At 37.2% G+C, this 15699-nt stretch overlaps 1 protein-coding gene across 1 annotated transcript in view; it reads right to left on the bottom strand.

The window, feature by feature from the left end:
- Window positions 1–15699, bottom strand: part of LOC113997404 (ankyrin repeat and sterile alpha motif domain-containing protein 1B-like) — a gene marked incomplete at its 3' end in the record, with an annotated part of 224260 nt that overhangs the window by 20555 nt on the left and 188006 nt on the right. Inside the window, exons 13-14 of the mRNA XM_027739205.2 lie at window positions 2486–3066; window positions 510–582 (exon numbers count right to left, since the gene is read on the bottom strand). Of these exons, the coding sequence (XP_027595006.2) occupies window positions 510–582; window positions 2486–3066 (654 nt within the window). The remainder of the gene's footprint in view (window positions 1–509; window positions 583–2485; window positions 3067–15699) is intronic.

Genomic DNA, 15699 nt, shown 5'->3' with positions numbered 1-15699 from the left:
AGGCATGACTTAGAGTTCTTAGAATCCACCATGGTAGGGAAGGTTTTTCTCATCACTGCTAACACCAGTCCCTGGCTGTCAGCAACATTTTCAGCCCTGTGCCAAATATTTCTTCGAAGCAGTATTAGATAATAAAATGTTTCAAAAAGTGTCAGCAGTTATTGGATTATATATACTCAGAGTCCCATCATTCCAAATAAAACCTCAGCTGAAAAAGACTGTAAAATATCCCCATAGAAGAAAGGCTTCAGTACAAAGACATTAATGGAGTATTTTTTCTGGAAGATTTCAAAACAACATCAATAACTCCATTATGCTATTTAAAGCAACAGCTCCAGGATACTGGGCCTAATGCATCTCTAACATTAAACAACATTGATTCTGTTCATGGTTATTCAAAATACCTACAAATGATTTCACCACAATGAGTTACTTACAAATGTCTTATCCACAGTTTCCCTATAGACAATCAAACCAAAATTAAACAATAGTTGGTTGTTTTTCCTTACTTGTAGTGTGATCACTCATCTCCCCCAGTCCAGTATTAATTCCAGCATCTATTGAACTCATGATTTTATCAATCTACAAAAGAGACAACAGTGAAAACAACTGATGGATCCCATCTTCATTATTTTATTTTAATTTTCATGCATCAATTTATGGCATTGTTACTCTCATTCAGAAAACAATAATCAAAATAGCAAAAAGCAAAAATCAAAGGTGAAAATTAATTTCTCCACTTTGATTTTTATTTTGCAATATTTTTATGCTAGCAAAAGCTAAAGCTTGGAACTAGTATTTCTTTTTCTACAGTAGAGTTCCTTTCATACTGATGCCATCTAGGTATTATCACTAGTGGTCTATTTAAGCAGTAATATTAATGAATAAAAATATTTTTTGTGTGTTCTTAAGTATTAAAGCAATTGTTCAAGTAAGATGTCCAGAGAATTTCCTAGCTCCCTTTTTTTCATCTGCCCCAAGGCTACTCAGTAGGTATGAAACATTGTTGTCCCTCCACACACTGCAGAATGATATTCTCTGTGAAACAGCACTGCATTGATCCCAAAACTTATTTACATGTTTTTAAAGCACATTGAACTTACTATGTCAAAACCATTTTACCTATTTTATTTTCTATAAGAACAGGACAGAACAAAAAGTGAATCAAAACGCTGGTGTGGACTAAGAAGGCAGACACAGAGAAGCATATTTTACTAAGCTTAATATTAGGACTAGTAGAAAAAGTATGTATTAGTCACTGGTGACAGGAGACAATCTAGCACTTATGACAGAATCTGCAGATTGGGAATCCATACCTTTTTTTAATATATATGAACTGCATTCTTTTACTCTTAAGAACAATCGAACCTTGATGCTCCCCTAGAGAGGTAAACTTGGAACTGACTCTAATTTTTTAGAGGACAGGATTTTATAATAATGTAACAAAGTTATAAAGATTGAAACCTGATCCTTAGTGTATTTCCACTGAGAAACTGTCTCCTTTAAAACAGAAACTACCTTTAGATGCCCTATCAAATTAGACATCTAGATGAGCTGAAAACCTAGACATCTAGATGAGCTGAAAACCTTTTTCTAGAAAAATAACCAATCACATAATCAACCTCTGTGTTCTTTCTGAATGAAAAAGCACCCTGGAGATAGATACTTTTCCCCTGTGCAGTTGTTTTAAAGAGAAATGCTCACTTCTCTGTAGGGGCACGAAAGATATTTTACCCTCTTAATTCACTCCAATGCGATGGGAACTTCTGTGTTTATGAAGAACCTTTTACATTCTTGAAATTCAGCACAGGAGAAAAAAAGCTAAACATAAGGTGCCTAAGAATTATTTTAAATTGAGTTCTAAACCTAAAATAAAGTCTCTCATATGAGCAAGCATGTGCATTACAAATTCAGTGTGGACATTTATGTTTATGTGGACATAGTCCCGAATTTATTGCAGCTATAAGTGTATTCCCACTTCACACAAGTCAGGTATGTGCCAAGCATTTTGTACACAGGCTACATACCAGTTAGAGGATATGATATACAGGGAGGGTTTGTAGAATGTAATTCTCTATTCCCGCCATTTTTTCCTCTCTCTTGCTGGCAGACACAGCCATGGTGGGAAATAATTAGCAAATATGTAAATAATGGGCATAGTTACAAAGGATTTTACCAATTTTATTAGTGTCAGTGGTGAGGGCTTTAGTAGACAATAATTTCAATGCCACAACAAATTACAGAATTACTTCTGGTTAACTTCATTCACTATGGAAACAATAGACTTTATTGAGTGGGCAGCATTGGAATAGAAATGCTTTGCATTTTGTGCCAGCTGTTGAACTACCCTGCATTACACTGTGACATTCCCTTTGAAGATTTGCAGTGTGAAAGATTCACTTTTTATTTCATCTCTGAAACTGAAAACAATAACAGCATCTTCACAAGACCATTTGCTAGTACTTAAAAAATGAACAAAACTTACTTCTTCCCATTCTGATGTGAAAGAAGGTGTTCTCTCTGAATTCCCTTTGGAGCACTGTTGATTTGGTGTGGGTTCACTCCAATTGCTTCTTGCTTTTTTGTCATTTGGTGGACGGGTGATAAGATTAGAATCAGATTTAGAAACATTTTTGCACAGATGCATTTCAAGCAAAGTCTTCGGTAAGGATCGTATTCTCCCAAGTGTGCATGCTCGCTCCACAAATCCCCCAGTGCTAATATCCCATTGTTCACTTATCCTTGGGGCACCAACCAGTGTATGATTTTCTACTGGTTTATTTTTAGTATGAAATATGGTTCTGTTTACAATTGGTGGTTTTTTTTTCTTAACAGGAGGATCAGAGCTGCTTTCTTTTCGTAGCTGTATCTGCTGCACTGTGCTCTTGCTCAAAATGCTTTTCTCTAGCGGACCACTGCACAGGTTTACTTTGCTGTACAGCTGGAGTGGATTTTCAGGTGGGTCACATGCAGGTGATGATCCATGAAGTAAACCTGCAAACTGCTCAGCGGGGTGTCCTTCTGGAAACTCACTTTCAGTGGATGTTTCACGCTGGCAAAGTTGCTCTGAAACGAGAGAGTACATTGTAAAGAAGAACAGGATGATAAAATACTGCAAACCACAAAACCTTTACTCTCCTCAACATTACTTTTGTATGCTGCTTGGTTCTTATGTAAAGAAACAAAAGATAAATATGCAACGAACTGATTTATTAGTTTCTTTAAAAAAAAAATAAATCTCTCCTTAAACTCGACTATTTTACCCTGACTGGTTGAAGAACAACAAACAATGCTCAGTGCTACACATAAATTCCATGAAAAAACAAATTTATAAAATAGGCCATTGTTATTGCATCATCATAATGGTGTCTCTTTTAATTTGTTATTGAGTTGAAATGTGTAAAAATTATATATACAGTTATTATATACAGTTTCGTATGATGAATTAGGTAGTTATTTTGTAGGTGGTAAAATACATGAAGAACCAGTATTGCCAGAAGCATTTTTAGTAATTTTTCATTTTATAGTCATTATAATAATAGTGAATTTACACTATGATGCTTTTTTACTGACAGTTGTTAAAGAATAGATCTGAGTGTTCTTTTTATTTCTAGGAACTTCTGAGACTAGTAATAGCAACCATTGGGAAAAAAGAATATAAAAACTAGTTTTTTGAAACAAGCTTTATATGTAATTTAGAAGATATAGACACAAAAAGGAACTACAGAAAAATGCACTTTTTGGTACACTTCAGAGTCAATTATTAAAAGTTTATAACTATTTTTTATGCCTGCTGCTGTAAGAAGTAGGAGGCTAAAAAAAAAGACTTGTTCTACCTATGCTGCCTCATAGAAAATGTTGGTGTGGTTAACATCACTTTATCCACATAGCATTAAGTTAGTAAATTTTACTCAGAATAACTGTGTCCCCGCTAATGGTCACATCTCTATAACTACTTAATTAAAGATAAATACATTCATCTCATTCTTGCTAGAAGTTTTATGTTCATATATAGACTCCAAGTGTAGGACTATATGCACAGCAGTAGCTACCAGAAGAAATGAAACATAAATCATGTCATAATTTGCAAAGAAATTGAGCAGTTTTCTCCTATTAGCTAAAATATCTGCTTGCAATAAAACCCACAACTAAATCTCAAAATATGACTTCTAAAAGAAAGCAGTGTTCTATTTGCTTCAGTGTTTTGTTTTTCTTCAAAACATCATCAACTCTTTTACTAGTCAGCAGCGTAAAAAAATAAAATTAAATGTTTTTATTATTTGTTAAAATATCATGATAAAATTCTAATCAAGCTTAAGAGTGCAACCTAAGAAAATACACTTTTCTTCTTTGGGAAACAACTGACTAGAATACACACTTCAGACATTTTGCAACTAAAAAGATGTGAGCTGTTATGGAGAAAGGTTAAATGTAGGACATGACACAGCTTAAGGGACCAATAAATGCAGAAAAAGTTGGTTTGGTGGAAAAAAGCAGGAGAAAAGGAGGACAAGCATTCTCACTTTCTTTGATTTCTGAAAGTTGCTCGATTATATGTATGTCTGCAATTTTGAAGGTGAATTTAAAATAAGAAATAAATGATGCAAATAATTATTGGCTTTAGTGGTTTTCCTTTTAATAAAAAACTCAGTAGATGAGATTCTATTCCAGATTAAGACATCTCATTTTACATATCCACATGGGTAAGAAGTATGTGAGCTTCCACCACAGTCAGAGATCAGACAGATAAAATCAATGGATCTTATAACTCCTTGCACTCTAAACTGTGTTAACTAGACTGCCAATGACTATTACGGGAGACAGCATCCATTTTGTGTTCAGATGCCTACATTTAGATATCTCATTCATGAGCTGAATCCCATTCTGGTGTTCCAGAGATGTGTCTTATAGCTGTGTATTCAACTCATTTAAGATATAAATGTTTTTGTCAGGGCAAAGTAAATCAGGAAGAATAAATCAGAAGAGAGAAAAGCTTACAGACCTGGACTGCAAGAATTTCACTAATATCTACATTAACTTCACTAATATCTTTGCTACATCTATACTACTAAATAATACTGGTCAACAGCTACTATTAGGATCTAAAGGAATTACTAGATTCATGCCCTTTAGCTTAAACTCTTCTGCTTCTCAAGACAGAGCTGGCCCATCCAAACAATTACTGGGAATGGTCTCTGGCCTCAGCTAAAACTTGCACTTTGTTTGGATACTCTCTAGGTGGGTACTCAGTATTGGCCAAACCCTGCAAAAACCCAAACAATTTAACAGTACAGACTGCCAAGAACCAATGTCATCTCATGCCCTGATTTTGTTCAATTTACTACTGTAAACAAAATAAGTTCTTACTGAGAACTCTCATTCCTCTGTGGTCAGTAAGTATATGTAGTGACCACTAGAAAGTGTGTGTGTGTATGTCTTACTTTCTAGCAGTGATGCAGTGACAGCATATCAAAACGTTACTTCTGGTTGTTTTGTTAGTCAAAGTGGCAGCAGTTTACAATGTATTCAAAGACTCCAACTATATTGTATGAGCCTTTTTCAGTTTGTTCTTTCACTACAGTTATGGCATTGTGTACATATAAGTATATACATAATCTACTCTAGGTACAGCTTTCATCTTTAAAATACCCAGACAAATACTTCAGTGAAGTTAGGAAAGATTAAAACAAAGGTTGCGTGTGCAACCATTAATCTTCTCATGTGTTAGCAAGCACTGTATTTCACTTTTTATATGATCACTACTAGCTTTCAAAAACACCCTGCCTGTTTCACTTAGTGTTCAGAATGAAGTCTGCTTAGTGAAAAAGCAGCTCCTCAATATTTTCGTAGTATCATAGAACTGTTTAGGTTGGAAAAGACCCCTAAGATCAAGTTCAACTGTTACTCTACCACTGCTAAGTCCACCACAAAACCAAGTCACAGAACTATAGAATCATAAAATCAACTGGATTGGAAAAGACCTCTGAGACCATCAAGTCCAACCCTTGATCCAACACCGCCGTGGTTACTAGACCATGGCACTAAGTGACACATTCAGTCTCATCTTAAAAACCTCCAGGGACTGTGAATTCACCACCTCCCTGGGCAGCCCATTCCAGTGTCTGATTACTCTCTCTGTAAAAAATTTCCTCCTAATATCCAACCTAAACCTCCCCTGGCACAGCTTAAGACTGTGCCCTCTTGCCCTACTGCTGGTTGCCTGGGAGAAGAGACCGACCTCTACCTGGTTCCAACCTCCTTTCAGGGAGTTGTAGAGAGTGATGAGGTCTCCCCTGAGCCTCTTCTTCTCCAGGCTAAACAACCCCAGTTCCCTCAGCCTCTCCTCATAGGACTTGTGTTCAAGTCCCTTCATCAGCCTCGCTGCTCTTCTCTGGACCTGCTCCAGCACCTCAATATCCTTCCTGAACTGAGGGCCCCACAACTGCACACCAAGTCCCTAAGTGTCACATCTTAACATCTTTTAAGTACCCCCAGGGATTTATATTCTTTTTTTAAAGAGGAGTGGTCCTAATACCTACTTACTGCACAGCCTATAAATTCTTCCCTGTACATCAAGCTATTCAATAGCTCCTCAATTTTTTAATGATGTCCATTATCTAAAGGGTTCACAAACATGAACTCATGTATCTTTTTAGGGTGAGGTTATAATAGGATAATATACTAATTTGATAAACAGGAGATAAGGCACAAGGATATAATGCTGAAAACGTACAAGAGTTTGGGCATCCAATTTGAAATTGCATTTGAAAAAGCCCAGTTGCAACTGACTTCAGTAGCTCAAACAAATCAGACCCCTAGTGTGTCAAAGTCAGCACTCAAAAAAACAAGGAACACTGTTAATGACTACTTGGATAAACTTTGGTCTGTCTTGATCAGTGTAACAAAAGCTCTGGCAGAGTATTCTCTCTGTGGTGTTCAGCTGACTCTGCTGTCGGTTCTTCTCTTTGGTAATTTTTGCTTTCAATAAGAGCTTTCTTAATTATGAGACAAAGTATGCGAAGATCTCATAGTTATGCCTTCTTCACCCCATGATTTTGAGCAATGCAAACAACATCTATATCGAGCAACAAAAAAGACTGGGATCGCCAGGAAAAAGACATCATGTGGTCATGATAAAGGTTAAGAAGCAAGCAGCATTGCATGCTGCACTGCAGCCCTAGAACAGGTTATCCAGAGTGGTGGCACCTCCACATCTGGAGGGTTTAAAGACCTGTCTAGGAAAGACATGTCTGATCTCATGACGACAGTCCTGCTCAAAACAGGAGGATGGACTAGATGACCTCTGGATGTGCCTTCCAACCAACACTTTCATGATGCAATTACAACTCTGAATATTTTGAATTAACAACTGTTAAATCTAGTGCTCTTTAAATATAGACTTGTATTATTATTTTAGCTTCTTGATGCAGTTAATGCTTAATATTTTTATGTTCAGGAAATAAGGAAAGCACAGAGATGGACAATACCACTGATCTAAGTAGTATATTAGCCTACCACTCACTATAATGTTCTACAGAAATCATAGAAGGAAAAAAATAAACCCCTCAATAGATAACCATAAAATAATTTCCCAGAGTATGCTTTTCTTTCTTATTCCAAGTCAGCATTTCTTGACCTAAGACCTGAAAAATAAGATATTTAATAACCTCTCCAAACTGCACCGTTATCTAAAACTAAAACTATGTGTCTTCATTGCTCATGTGAATATCAAAGATCTCAGTCTCAAGAACTAAGGTCCCCTGGTAAAATGTTTTTGCAGGTGCCGGAGTCCATCAGTGCTGGTCACTTTTCAAACATCACCTCCTAAGGGCACAGGAGCAGGTAATCCACAAAAAGTCAAGCAGGTGAGGCAGAAGGCCGGCTTGGCTGAGCAGGGATCTTCTCTTGAAAATAAGGAAGAAAAGGAAGGTGTATGCCCAGTGGAAGCAAGGTCAAGTGACATAGGAGGAATTTACAGATGTTGCCTGCTGCTGTAGGAAGAAATGATCAACTCCCAATCAACCCCGAACTTGTGCAGGATCTGCCGCTCCAGTTGGATCCCTACAAAACCATGAGGCCTGATGGGATTCATCCAAGAATCCTGAGAGAGCTGACAGATGTCATCACAAAACCTCTTTTGAGGATTTTTGAGTGGTCTTGGGAATCCAGAGAGCTCCCAATTCAGTGGAAGCTCACAAACACTGGCTTAGTTTTCAAGAAGGGCAAGAAGGAAGATTGTGGAAACTCCAGGCCAGTCAGTCTCAGTTCAGTGCCTGGTAAAGTTATGGAGAAGATTATTCTGGGAGGTATTGAAAAACACCTGCAGGACAATGCAGTCATTGGTCACAGCCAGCACGGCTTTGTGAGGGGAAAGTCCTGCTTATCAAACCTGATTTTATGACAAGGTAACCCACCTAGCTGATCAAGGGAAGCCAGTTGATGTAATCACTTTGGATTTCAGTAAAACTTTCAATACTGTCTCTCACAGGATCACTCTGGACAAAACGTCCAGCACACAGCTGCATAAACACATCATGCCATGGGTGAGCAATTGGCTCACAGGTTGAGCACAGAGGGTAATAGTGAATGGGGTGACATCAGACTGGAGACCTGTCACTAGTGGGGTTCCACAGGGCTCCATCTCAGGCCCTGTGCTCTTCAAAATCTTCATAAATGACTTGGATGCAGGACTGGAAGGGATACTAGGTAAGTTTGCAGATGACACAAAACTGGGAGGAGCTGTTGACTCCCTTGAAGGCACAGAAACCCTGCAAAGAGACCTTGGCAAATCAAAGGACTGGGCAATCACCAACCATATGAAGTTCAACAAGGGGAAGTGCTGGATTCTGCACCTGGGATGGGGCAACCCTGGATGTACATATAGACTGAGGAACTGAGATGCTGGAAAGCAGTGCCACAGAAAGGGACATGGGGGTCCTGGTCGACAGCAAGTTGAATATGAATCAGCAGTGGCTGATGAGCCAGGAGGGCCAACTGTGTCCTGGGAGCATCAGAGTATCGCCAGCCAATCGAGGGAAGGGATTGTCCTGCTCTGCTCTGCACTGATGCGGCCTCACCTTGAATATTGTGGCAGTTTTGGGCACTGCAACATAGGAAAGATCTTGAGCTCTTAGAGTGTCCAAAGGAGGGCAATGAAGATGGTGAAGGGCTTTGAGGGGAAGCCGTATGAGGAGCGGCTGAGGTCACTTGGTCTGTTCAGCCTGGAGAAGAGGAGACTGAGGGGAGACCTCATTGCAGTTACAACTTCCTTGTGAGAGGAAGTGGAGGGGCAGGCACTGATCTCTTCTCTGTGGTGACCAGTGTCAGAATCCAAGGGAGTGTCCTGAAGTTGTGTCAGGGGAGGTTTAGGTTGGATATTAGAAAGAGGTTCTTCACCCAGAGGGTGGCTGGGTACTGAACAGGCTTCCCAGAGAAGTGGTCACATGACCAAGGCTGAAAGAGTTCAAGAAGCATTTGGATGATACTCTCGGTCACGTGGTGTGGCTCTTGGGGATGTCGCTGTGCAGGCCCAGGAGTTGAACTCCATGATCCTTTTGGGTCCCTTCCAACTAGGCATATTCTGTGATTCTCTGATTCTGTGAACCTAAATATGAAAAACTTCAAACAGAATAATATAATACTACTCCTATATCTTTGCTAAAATAGGCAACTTTAATAAAAAAGAATATTTCTTAGCTTTTAGTAATTACCCATATCTGAGACTGATGTCTTTTTATTGTTGCACATTTCTGTCAAAAATTTCAAGAAAACTGATACTGACATAAATATTTCCACTGAGACTCAGTAGTAATGCATAAAATGTAATATTTTATGTATTAATTTCTGCCTGTTTTATAAACATATCACAGTAATTCTTGGTCTTTTGAATACTGCTGGGCATTGAAAAAAAACATTTCATTAAGTTGCTTATACTAATGATCAATGTTCTGATTGGTTAAAATTAACTTTAAATCTACAGATATATAGGAGAAATTTGGACTCTCCATTTCTATTGTGTTCTATATCCTAACTTCATCATATGCTATTGAACACTAAATAAGATTCTTATTTTTATTTGTTTCAGCCAACTTAACTGGTACGAAGAAATTATATGATATACAATTACATTGCACAGGTCTCTAGTCAGTGAACAGTCATTTAACGATACCAGTTTTGCTCTCTCACAAGCATTTGAGTAAACCTTCTGAGAAGAGACTTTAAGAAAGAGGGTGGAGATACAAGGGAGACTTAATAGGGGAAGCTCAAACTCTTGGACTGAATCCCAGTGGAGAGAATCTTTCTGCTTATAAATAAGGTTTTTTTTGTTTTTGCAAGTACATTTATTTTTGTAATCATAAAAAAGAAAAAAAGCCAATAGAAAAAAATCTTACTTCCTCACCAGATACTGCTTTTCTTACCACTTTATCTTTTTACTTGTAAATAGTATCATAAATACCAAAACATAAACAGATGTCATTTCTACATAACTTTAGTGTTATTACAAGTGCACGTACAGCTTATCCGAGTGGATTACTTCTGAAAATCACTGTGATACTGCTGTATCTGTGTTACATGGAAAACATTTACATTTGTAACTACAAATAAATTCAGTTCTGCCATAATCTGAAAGCCACAGATACATATTGCTATTATCACCAGTTTATATACAACCAAACTGGTATTTAGGCAGCAGATTGCAATTCAATCAGCTATTTATTTTCACACTGATGCACCACAGCACAGTTGCTCATGGTACATATATAGAACTCTATGGAATACCATTTCTCACTTTCAGTATTTGAGAGTTATAATTTACAGATGCTTCATCAAACTCACATAATTTTTTTCTGAATCTGACTCCAAGACTGTGGAGCACATTAAGAAAATCAGAGGCATACTGAATACTGTGAATTTTGCATTCATGTAAAGTTGGAAATCATCTTATTCCCATTTACATCTCAAGAGATTCCATGTTCAAAACTAAAGTACATTCAGGAGAATAACAGTTGTTAATAATATTAATGAAAAGAGCTGTAATAGACAAATTATAATGACAGAGCTAGATCTTTCACAGGCATTGCTGTTGCCATGGCACAAGTTTCTAATGTAAAATAAAAATCCATGAGAAAATTGTTCTATAGCTATGGTAACAACTGTATTGTGACACATGCAGTATTAATCTATTCAAGTTCTGCTTTCATTTGATCCAAAAAGATGTTTTAAGCATCACACTCTGCACGTGTAATATTTGCCCAAAAATGTATTTTCAACTCCCTTTTCTCCACACTCAGTTGATTGATAAAATGAACAGTCAAAACTGAGTAATATTTGCAGACTACCCTCTTAGAGAAGAATGGTAAACAAAGAAGTCTTATTTGCATAGTAAAGATTGCTCTGGAGACATTGGAATACCTTCAGTAGTGAGGATATCAATTGTATTGCCAAAGTAATACCAAATGGGATGATCAGCAAGAAAATGTGTAAGGCAGAAAATTCATAGTATTTAAAAACTGAAATAGCAATATTCAGGAAGGCATTGTTTCACACAGCAAGCAACACGGTGCTTCGACCAAGCTCCAGCTCTTTGATGACAATATGTTGGCTGTTGGTATCCTAGATGAGGCAGAGCAATGTTTTCTCACTAGTAAAAATTACAGCAAGGTACCACAGACCTATGTGGGAAATATAACAACACGATTACTAAGCAACTATTGAAGAATGTGGGCTTCTTCTGTCACCAGCAACAACACAGAAAAGGAGCAATAGCATCCAGCCACATTACAGTTTCTTCTGCTTCTTCCTAAATCTAAAGAAACCACCAGGATGTGGTTGGCAAGGTTGGTGTTGGTGGTCTCCAGGCTCTGCGCCCAGGTTCCAAAACTGCCAGCTTCTCAAAAAACATACAGTCCCTTAGAAATCACACTGAGTGTCTCTGTGGGTTATGTTTGCCCTTACTAGCTTCACAACCTCCAATACACCCCCTTAACATCACAGTCTGCACTTGACTGTGTACTGAAGGGTTTTGCTGCCTCACTAGCTGTACCTTCATATTTTCACTGTCCACATTTTACTCATCTGTTTCACAATGACTTATTAGGAACAGAAAAGTTGAGAAAGATTTCAGGGGAAAGATATCTCCATATGGTGTTTTCTGCACATTGCTTGCCAACCTCTAATGAAGAAAAAAGCTTTCAGTGAGGAAGGATATTAGTCAGTAATTACTGCTAATTCTAATCACATTATAATACCCAAATATAGTTCTTGCCCAAATTTTCAGAAATAGCAGTGTAATCTGGTAAAAACAGAGTTAATTTTAACTCCTATTAAGCTGTTTTGACTCTTCTGTACATTTTCAGAAATTTGTTTGGATATACATATATTCTGTACTTGAGGAGGACATAAATGTAACTTTTGCATCAATCACAGAAAGGGTTAAGTTTTTACTGCAAAATTCAACATAGACAAAAATAAAGAGCTGCAGCTGCCACCTCCATAATGCCGTTTCCATGAGAATTTCTTTCTATGTGACTATATAAGGCATGGTTCCTAGACATCTTAATGACAGACAGGCTCTCACGAATCACCACATTTTACAGCACAAGAGTCTGCCTTATACCCCCACATTAAAATAAGAATCGTTCAGAAAACTAAAATGTTAACACGTTTATGGACTAAAAATATCAGACAGATAAGATAATGGTCAACATCCCTCAGGTGAAACACTGGACAAATTCAATACACTTGTTCAAGCTAAAATTCTACTAGAATATTTCAGCTCTACCATGCACCAAAAATAAAAAACAAAACAACTCAGTATTTCTTTGTAACTTTCAGTTAATCTTTCAGAAGAATTTTCAAGACATGAATGGAAATAGATGTAAAACGTAATTTTGCAGAAAGATCACATATACTTGCATTGAGAAATTCTGTAATGATCTCTTCTTGCAGGAGAAAGTTAGCAGTTGAGTGGGTTGTGGCTGTGCTCAGAAAGTACATGTTCATTTAACAATGTAGTACAGCAGGGAAGAGGAAAACTGGGTGACACTTAATAACCAAAACCAGTGCAAAGTACTATGAACGTGACAGATGAGCTCTTGAAACCATATCCTTTTGTGGAAGACTGTAATGAAACCTCATTAAATGTTCCACTCTTGATATTTTACACACCAAATGCAAAGAAGGAATTTCAAGTTCCCACTTCACCAAGTGGGAACAAAACTTACTAATATTCAAGACAAAAGACACTGGCAAAATAATGGATGATTTTTAGAATAATGTTTCTAAAAGGAGATATTGCTCAACAATTTCATTTGAAAGGAAGGGTTTGTCCAAGTAAAAATTCAGTTTCCCCAAGCATGAGACAAAAGCAGAAAACAAACAAAATATATGTTTTGTCCTTTGCTCTGATCATTCATTTCTCTTTTCTAACCTTGGTAAAGAATGTTTCCAATCTGAGCAGTATTTTTAAGATACTTCAGCTTGCCTCTCCTCTCCTCGTTCCACATACAAGCTCTGTTTCAACTTACGTTTTAAATCCAGAAAGAGTGGAACTGGTACTTTCATAAGACATAATGTAAAATAAAGGCCCTCTGCCCCAAGTGACCTCATTTAGCTTTTGCTAAATCTCTTGTTAGGCTGTAGAAACAAATCTGTAGGGACAAAGAGTGTATAAAAATGAAAAATGTCTAAAAAATATCTCTGGTTGTAGAATTTCAGTCCAGTTCTAGATGTAGGTACATACAGTCATGGAAGATTACATCCAGAACTGAAAAGTTTTTCAACCCCAAGTGGAATATGTACTGAAATTTTATATAATTGCTCACATGTAACTGTTTTTAAACTAATGACTAAAAATCATAGTCTTTTAGTTATAAATACCGAGTGGGGAAAATTTAAGAATAAAAAACACATTACCCACATCTATTTTCTCCTAATGATTTATTTGGGGGTTGCAAATGTAAGAGGATAACCACATAAATTCTTTTGAAAAGTATTTACAAAACATAAATGATCTTAAAAAAATAAATCTACACAATTATGTGCAAAATGATTTAGCTAAGAATAATAACTTTCTAGAGGCAGACTGGGAATCTCTAAAAGTTGTTTACTTTTCACAAATAACTGTAGTTGCTTTAAAAAGTAATGTTACACACAAGAATGCTTAAAAGCAGATGTTGTGAAAAGAATATAAGAGATGCAGGTGACTATACACAGACATATACAGCCATTTTAGACGCTATAGGATATCCAAGGTGATGGCAAGGGCTGACAGATGTGACACACAACTTGGAAACTCGTGTCTTTCTGGTGAAGTAGCAAGAGGCCAGAAACAGTAGTGTGTCCAAGTTGTTCTAAACATCTCTTTCGGCACTTGAATTTTTTCCTAGAGGTCAAATCGTAGCAGACAAGGAGTACTGATGGTAGTACCATGTAGACGATACACTTCAAAGAATCCATTACAGTAGAATAAATAATTGCATATGTGCATGGACCCCACCTTCAGATGACTCACATCCACTTACCTTAGATAGGAACTGACAAATTGTTAGCATTTTAAGTAATTGCTGATACTTCTACCAAAACAGCATTCACGTTAAGAAGCCAGATCACCTGAGTGACACAGAGTACAAAAGGTTGGCTGACCCCAGATATCAGCTCAGGACATTTTGGAAACATATATGCATTTGGGACAATAAATTAACCTGCTATGAATTAACTATGATTGCTAGGAGAGTCAATGTGTAGCTTTATTAAGCTATCAGGATGCACAAAAGCACTTGCTCAATTTCAGATATAGTTATAGGAAAAACAAGCATCAGACTGCAGTAGCACAGAGATGGAAAAGCAGTGAATGAACTTGGAAGACAATTATAAACTTTCATGCTCTATCACAAATGACACTTTATTAAGTTTTCTCACTATAGAAATACAAATAAATAAATAAAAATATTATTATGAAAAATGTATGAATCATAAACTAGTTGTGAGACAGAAGCTCCCACAGAGACAGAGAGGCACAGTTTAATGCAATTAAACTCTTACACAACTGGTTGAAAAGTCACGCCACACAAGTTCTACACATAGAAACCCTGAAGGATTTATCTTCTGTTAGGATCACATGAAAGTTAGAGGACAGTTTCATCTACTGAATAGCTGTGGCAACAGAAAACATTACCACTCACCCTGCTGCTCTTCAGATAGAAGGTATCATTGAACAGCTCCACAGCAAGAGCTGCTGTAAGAATGGCCTCTAATCTGCTTATAGGGCAAATCAACTGCCCCAGTTTGGGTAGAGTAGTTGAGTTCTTGTTTATTTTGCTTGGGTTGGATTAAAAGTTCTCTCAGAAACCCTTCTGTGGAAGCCAGATCTGGGGACAGCCTATGAAAGAAGTGCAATCACAAGGAGGTGCTGGTAACATCTTCAGTTGCTTACACAGAATTCTGCCATTCTTGAAAGCATGATGCTTCTCTGCAATATAAAGGTCAGTTCTCCTCTCTGAAATACAGCAGGTAGATATCCCCTTAAGGCACCAAACAGCTCTGCTTTTCAAATATGTTACACATACTATGAATGACATTTTCTTAGATACATGTAATAATGTGCATGATGACAATAAATATTAGCATGATCTAATAAAGAGGAATAATTTACCAAGCTAAAAGGATTTAAGATGGTACAGCTTTCAAAAACATCCTCCA

The sequence above is a fragment of the Pipra filicauda genome, unplaced genomic scaffold (genome assembly GCF_003945595.2).
Source record: "Pipra filicauda isolate LSUMZ 115617 unplaced genomic scaffold, ASM394559v2 scaffold334_size1588553_pilon, whole genome shotgun sequence".
Lineage (NCBI taxonomy): Eukaryota > Metazoa > Chordata > Aves > Passeriformes > Pipridae > Pipra > Pipra filicauda.
The sequence above is the reverse complement of the archived record's forward strand: the minus strand, read 5'-3'. Positions and strand labels throughout refer to the sequence as shown.